Below are 7,265 nucleotides of genomic sequence, written 5' to 3'. Positions count from 1 at the left end.
ACTATGGTCAAACTGTGGTCAAAGTATGGTCCAACTACTTATTCAAGAAATATTAGTGTTACTAAATAATTATTGTTTTTTAAAACAATAGTTTCAAACTCAAACAGTGAAATGTGTGACTCATGCTCAAGCTAAATTCCTGAGGGTTAATAGGATTGACATCTTATTATTGTCAGGAAAACAACAAGTGCAGACTTGGAAATGAGGGAGAATGGAAGCCGGAAGTTAAGCGTGCTCAGGCTTGAGTAGTGAGAGGATGGGTGACCGTCCGGGAAGTTAGATGATTTGGAATGATGAGGGGTGATTAGAGATTAGAGGTTAAATTGAGCAGTGATGAGGGGTGGTGATTAGAGATTAGAGGTTAAAATAATTCAGAAATTTGAAAATAAAAAAAGAAATTTAAAAAAAAATTGAAAGAAAATCATAAAATTTCCTTTAATCCCGGTTGGTGGAGCTCCAGGCTGCAGCCACGTGGACGGCCTTTAGTCCCGGTTCGTGTAAGAACCGGGACTAAAGGGGGAGGCTTTAGTAAAGACCCTTTAGTCCCGGTTCTAAAACCGGGACTAAAGGCCCTTATAAACCGGGACAAAAGGCAGATTGGGAAACCAAGCTATGGTTGTTCTTTCATCCCAAGTGTCCTAAATTGGAGTCCTTGTGGACAAAGTGAAGGAAGCCATGGAGAGCAGTGAAGTAAGCTCCCAAGGTATGAATGACTGAATTAATGAACCATTATATTGCACACGGTGGTGTTTGTTTCTTATGTTGAGTAGATAGATTTCAGAAGCATCATCTTGAACAAATAGCGAGTCAATTTTCTGTCTGAATCTTTATCCTTGCAACTGTCCTGCTAGGGAACACGTGACTTTGGGGCAGATCAACCCAGCCTGCAGTATTTCTGGAAAACCTCATGAGCAAATATGGTGAAGACTCTAAGTTGGTATACGATGACCTTGCTGATCAGGTACAAACAGTTTCAATGTCCTTTTATCATTAATGTTTGCGGAAGGGGTTTGATTTCCAATGAAATCTCTCTATTTCTGTTTGATTTAAGATGTGCTGGTTCTGTATATAGGTTGTTATCCGGACAAGGTTAATTGTACAATTGTTAGTATTTGCAGCATTCAGCAAGTCAGTCAATCCTTTATTGCATTATTATATAGATTCCTAGATGTTTGAGCTTTGAAGTCTGATCATCAAGTAACCTGCAGGGTGCTTTGCTCTCTGCAGTACGATCTGACTCTCCCATTTGCCTCGTATCTTGATATGCATGAACAACATAAGTGCATTGAGGAGGTGCCAGATTGCAAAAGTGTACAGGAGGGATAACCCGTCGAAGGGAAGGTACCGAGAATTCTACCAGTGTGACTTTGACATTGCTGCAGTATACGAGCCAATAGAACCAGATTTTGAGGTTATCAAATTTTTGACCGAGTTACTCGATAAGCTAGATATTGGCATATATGAGATAAAACTAAACCACTGGAAGTTGCTTGATGCTAGAACCAGATATGGTCATCCGGTCTGCGCCACCATCAGTGCCGATTACATACATACATAGGCTGGCTGTGGCTGCTTCGGCCTTCATCCCAGTATTTGACTCCTTGAGGAACCGTCCCTGAGCTATAAGTGTGTGGAGACACTCTCGCAGCTTGATCTAAACTAAAGCAGCAGCAATGACAGCCATCAAACTTCCAACCTCTCTAGTCAATTTTAGAAACCAACTACACAGATAATTCCCTTAAAAGATTGATCGGATTGGATTAGTGTGTGATTGTCAACCAATCAGCACAGAAAGCGAGGGTAGATTGTCTGTCATTAGCGTGAAGGAGAAAGATTGTCTATCAGGCCTCAAACCTCAAGCTAACTACAGCCAAATGTTCAGAGTCCAGTAAACAGAGCAAAAGCAGAGGAAGCTAACTACAGGCAAATGTTCAGAATTCAGAATTATCGGCATCATCGTCAAGGTATCTCCTCCTCTAGGTAAGCTAACTACAGCTCAGCTACCTATCTAGACCATCAGCGTGCAGAACTTAACCCCGCTTTAGAAAACAGAGCACAGGAAGCACTGCACATCAAGTAAATAAAGATTCCAGAATTTATCCCAAACAAGTAGTAGGATATTGTAGTGCTAAATTATTGAGAAATAACGGTAGAAGCCAATTGAGTTGACTAGGACCGAAATAACCAAATACATGTCCAACAACAAACAGACTAAACTTATTTATTACAGCAGGAAGTCATCATATTTCTTGCAAAGAAAATCGTTTGCTCCGCTTAATTCACACATCATTAACTTCGATCTGTTACAAACAAATAAATCCTAGTGGTGACACAACATAAAAGTACGAACAACGGGGAAGCCACCAAATCGACTCGCGAGCAAAGAGGACTAAATTATTTGACGCACTTGATCATGTTGATGACACACTTGTCCATGAATGGCCATCAACTAATTAGCAGCATACGAGAATGATGTACCATTAGCAACTCGCAACTTGTACTGCCGCAACATAATAATAAAGTGTTATTACCAGGATGTGATCTGTGGAGAGGCGAGGAGGAAGCTCATTGCAAGGCAAGTACAGCACAATTCATTACCTGGATGTGTTGATGGTGTCTAGAGAAACAAGATCTTGGGACGTGGATTTGGGAGCTTCTTTGCAGCTTCTGTCCACTCATGTTTCGTTTCATCACTCACCTCATGATGAAGAGCAATCTCCTCAACATTTTTAATGTACTTGATCGGCGATATGCCCGAAAAGCCATCTAGATATTTGCATAGCAGCTGCAGCGATTTGAGGCACGGTAGAGCTCCCTCTTTGATTTCCAGCTGATCAATCGTGGATTCCACCACAATGGATAGGCGTGACAGCCTCTTCAGCATACCTTCTGTGATGACGAGCTTGCCCAGGATAGTTGCAACCAGCTTCAGGTGCGCCAGGCCGGGCACTTTGCTCAGGGCAGCAAGGAAGTCTTCGCTCAGGCTCAGCTGAGGGGAAGAAAGGCCTAGCTTAGTGAGACCACCCAGAAAGGCAACAAAGGAGGGCAGGCTGCATATCTTGCTTCCTTGCAGCTTGAGCGAGCCAAGATAGCAGCAATTATTATTTACTTTCTCCAGAGAGAAATTCAGCATGTCTTGGGTCAACTCGCCTTCAAAACTGAGTGAGAGTGAAGGGGTCCCTCTGAACACGCTGCTTCTCTCAATGAACCCCTTGATGGCCTTTGAGAGATGACTTGAGCAGCTGGTGTCGGCCGTAGGCTCGCACCATATTTTCACCTTTGTCAAATCATTCATATTGTACATGAGCTGTGCAAACTCTTGGCTCTTTCTGTTGTCCACAACAAATCCTGCCAGTGTTTCCAATTTGCTCTTCACTGACAACCAAGTCTGTAGCTTACTCATTCTCCGGTCTCCTACATCTTGCTTGAGCTTGAACCTCCCAAAGAGATGAACTAGACATGGCAGCTCCAGGACATGTGCTTGCAGAATCTCTATCGGTGTATTTCTCACATCCAATGTATCCAATAATCGAAGCTTGCTGATCTCCTTTGGAAGCGCCATCGCAATAACAGCTTTCCCGAGGCATAGGTACCTCAGCAAGAACAGTTTTCTGCATATCAACTTGAGATGGCTATCCCTCAAGGGTTCAACACACTCTTCCAGATCCAAAACTCGCAGCAGCTGGTACTTTGAGAAATCCAGGACAGATCGGTGTGCCTTTCCCAAGATTGTCAGTGACCGGACAAGAGTTAAACCTTGCACTTCACTGGGCCTTGCACCATGCAGAGCAAGTCGGCGGATGTTACTGGGTAGGTGTGGGGTAGATTGTTGATCATACAACACGGTGACAAAGTTTTCGGCCATTGACTTGCGCAGGACAAACTCCAGCATCATGCCATGGGTATGGCATGTTTTCACCTCTGTGCTTCTACCACTGGCATCCATAGGCTGGATGATACTCCGGTCGACAAGCTTATTGAAATTGTTAATAGCAGTATCGAGTGCAGTGCGTGCATTGTCTCCCGGGCATAACCCTTCTGCTAACCATCTCCTTAACAGGCTCGATTTCCTGATAGGGCGACCACTTGGGTAGGTACTCAAATAGAGCAAGAATGTCCTGGCAACCTGGGTATCAAGGCTGGTGTAGCTCTGGACAAGCACACGCCTCATTCTTTCAAATAGCTCATCACTCTCCAGATTTGTACCCATATCGGCGCATAACTTTGCCCATTTTATGGTTGTTGGATTACCTGCGCTTTGCAAGAACCTGGCAGTGGTAACAAGAGCAAGTGGAAGACCATCACATTTCTTGAGCGCTGCGGAGCCAAGCTCCTCCGCATTCGGCGGTAGATCATCGTCTTGGAAAGCTTCATTAAAGAACAATAGTCTTGAGTGTTCATCGGCAAGAGTTGCCATTGTGTACACATGATCATGAACAATTGAGCTGCTGCAGGTATTTGCTACGCGCTGAATGGCTGTCGTCACCAGAAATCTGCCGCTTAACCCCGCAAAGGCCACTTTTACATCGTGCCAATATCCTGGTTTCCGCAAGTCATCAATTACAATGAAGAACCTATGTACCAGATTAAACATGACAAGCTAATTAGCCAATGATTAGATCGGTAGATGAATAGGGATCTGAATGAATGAATGAGAAAAAAAGAAAACAGGACAAACGTGAATCTGTGAATTTTTATAGCAAAGACAACTAAAGCAAGATAAGCATGCATAGAAGCAGCTTAACTCCAGAGATACTGTGCATTGCACTACCAGAGACGCAACATGTGGAGAACGAGAATACAAGATTTATATCTGAGCCATCAATATATAAGTTCCCACAAAAAATACTTTCATCTAAATCTTGGTAATTTCTTTTCAGAATAACATTTGCGAGAAAATAGAAACAATGGGCGTGCGCGAGTTCAAGTGAAGAAGCAAGATGATAGTATGAGCGAGTATGATTTTACATGACTTCTGTACGGTGGACAATGGACTAAGTACTGAATAGTCTTGAAGTACGACATATATCGGTGTGCCTTTGACACAAATTTAATAATGTATCTAAAGTTTGAAACCAAAGTATATTACTTTTTATCCTGAGATGTATATATTTGCTTTAATATAATTTATAAATTATATATGAACGATAATACTTTGAAGTTTGAAGCAGGCTAGATGAACTAACAATTGACCGTGGGAGCAAACAATTAGAGAGACTAATTAACAGTAACTACAACACATTACAGAAAATCGAGCATGGAATGCGTGGGTCACCTCACTAGTTAGAATGAAGAATGTACACACTAAATTAAACATGACAGATTTATTGCACACAAATATATTGAAGGAGGGGTTTTATAAATCCAGCGATATATAGAAGAATTACCTCTTGGTCCCAATGCACTCTTTGACGCTGGCTTGAAGCTTGGTGAGACGGCCGTCGACGCATTGGCCAAGTTGTCGGAGTATCTCCTTGAGAACATCAGTGGCTCTTCCCTCTAGTTTTGCTGGAGGGACCCAAACCCGAGCTTCATATTGGCTCTCAACTGCCTTGTACACATGATTGGCGAGGAGTGTCTTGCCCATACCGTGGAACCCAACAATGGTGATCACCTTGAGCTGCTGCTGCTGCTGGATCATATCCAGAAGCTCGTTTCGTGGACCGCCCATACCCACGGGCACAGGTCCGGATGCTGCTGAATGGTCATCGTCGCCGTCGTCTTCTTTGGTCATTGCCGTCTCTGTCTGCTCAGACAACATCGACCGCCCTGGTGAAGAGGTGATGCTGCTACTGTATGTTACTTTTAGCTTAGACGCATCCTCTGATATCTTCTTGAGCTCCTGGATGGCCACGGCGAACTCGTTACGAGCCTTCACCGTCTTCACCCTGTGGACAGCGTGACGGAGCCACCCGGCGCCTGTCTCCGGCATCCTCACGCGGTGCATGAAGCGGTCGATGCAGTCTTCGATGGCGTGCGCCACCTCACGTACCATCTTGATCCACTCCTTATGCACCTCTTCGCCACCGTCATGGCGAACTTTTTGCTCATCCTGGATGACCGCAGAAATCATGGCAAACTCGTTCTGGATGAACTTGATGTCACGCTCCAGGTTCTTCCGAAGCTCGTGATTTTTATCTAAGAAATCAAAGAGCTTCGGCACCATCCACTCCACGAAAGAGGTGGCCGCCGCCGTCGCCACAACCTCCATCTCTCTCTCTCTCTTTCTCTCTCTCTGTGTGTGTGTGTGTTCTCAGTTGCAAGATCACATCATGGAGTTAGCACTAAGGAAGGAACTGAAAGCACTGTGCACTGCATAATGCTGTTCCTTGTTCTGCATACCGTAGAAACAAGCCCCGAGCAGCCAGCCAATTAGCCAAAGCTCAGATGCAACCTTGGGAAGGGAGAAAAATATAAAGGGTCAGATGCAGCTTAGGGTTCACTAACCTATTACTAAAGCATTGCAAGCATCCTCAATCTCTATGTAAGTTCACAGGATGCCTCTGCATAGTACACGGTTACCTAACAAAGATACTGCATCTCAAGTTCTCAACTGCTGCAGCACATGTTTATAGGTTTTTAAACTTATCTCCCATTTCTGTACCTCATCGGTTCAAGCAGTGTATTAATTAAACCTGGCATTTTGACAGGCTGTCGATGCGCTCTTTGTGCCTGCCAATTTGAAACAAAAAGTGACACATTAGTTGCACACTAATTAACTCATGCATCATTAGCGCCTTGTCTCCGGGTCATCCGCCTCGTTGATCCAGCAATTGGGAGTGCATTCATAGTTTACTTCAACCTGGAAGTCTAGCACACACCGAGGATCAACTTTGCATTTGCATTGACTCGAAACAGACAATGCTACCGTTCAGTCATAGATTAAAATTGCGGGAGAAACGATTTTGCGGCAGCCTCTCCCAGCAGCTATAGCGGCTGTCATAGCGGGCAATCGCGGCAAATAGCAGAAAATTTTCTGGTGGGAGAGATGATTTCTGGACGGTTTTGCTGATTCTTGAGCCATTTAGAGGGATTTGTGAAGGATTTCGCGGCAGTAGCCATAGCGTAGCGGCAAGGCTCCCGGGCAGCTATAGCGCAACTATTGCGGCTATTTTCCAGGCTATTTTAATCTATGCGTTCAGTAGACTACTGTCACACCACACGGCTACCAAAACATTTATATCTTCACAAGTTTCAGCATTTGCAAAATGAAAATCACACGCGTCCAGTCAAGGGGATTGGTGGAGGATGGGCAACAAGGGGAG

General features: G+C 44.2%; 1 protein-coding gene across 2 annotated transcripts; it reads right to left on the bottom strand.

The window, feature by feature from the left end:
- Nucleotides 1-2,150: 2,150 nt before the first annotated feature.
- On the bottom strand, nucleotides 2,151-6,343 carry LOC109768515 (disease resistance protein RGA4-like). 2 transcript variants are annotated; one of them, XM_073504911.1, is made up of 3 exons: nucleotides 5,388-6,343; nucleotides 2,599-4,574; nucleotides 2,151-2,500 (listed from the first exon to the last, which is right to left on the bottom strand). In XM_073504911.1, the coding sequence occupies exons 1-2, from the start codon at nucleotides 6,209-6,211 to the stop codon at nucleotides 2,618-2,620; spliced, it is 2,781 nt and encodes a 926-aa protein (XP_073361012.1). In that variant the 5' UTR covers nucleotides 6,212-6,343; the 3' UTR covers nucleotides 2,151-2,500; nucleotides 2,599-2,617. The 2 variants fall into 2 exon arrangements, with proteins under 2 accessions (XP_073361012.1, XP_040252655.1); XM_040396721.3 differs by lacking the exon at nucleotides 2,151-2,500 and having other exon boundaries at nucleotides 2,518-4,574; nucleotides 5,388-6,321.
- Between the last annotated feature and the right edge of the window lie 922 nt (nucleotides 6,344-7,265).

Source organism: Aegilops tauschii, chromosome 7, assembly GCF_002575655.3.
Source record: "Aegilops tauschii subsp. strangulata cultivar AL8/78 chromosome 7, Aet v6.0, whole genome shotgun sequence".
Taxonomy (NCBI): Eukaryota; Viridiplantae; Streptophyta; class Magnoliopsida; order Poales; family Poaceae; genus Aegilops; species Aegilops tauschii.
This window is presented reverse-complemented; position numbering and strand designations above follow the sequence as displayed.

Bases quoted from the DNA above. Each gene is read 5' to 3' on its own strand.
- LOC109768515 (XM_073504911.1), bottom strand. From the start codon at position 6,211: ATGGAGGTTGTGGCGACGGCGGCGGCCACCTCTTTCGTGGAGTGGATG. The intron at 4,575-5,387 runs GTAATTCTTCTA...TCTGGTACATAG, and splicing joins GAGTGCATTGGGACCAAGAG to GTTCTTCATTGTAATTGATG.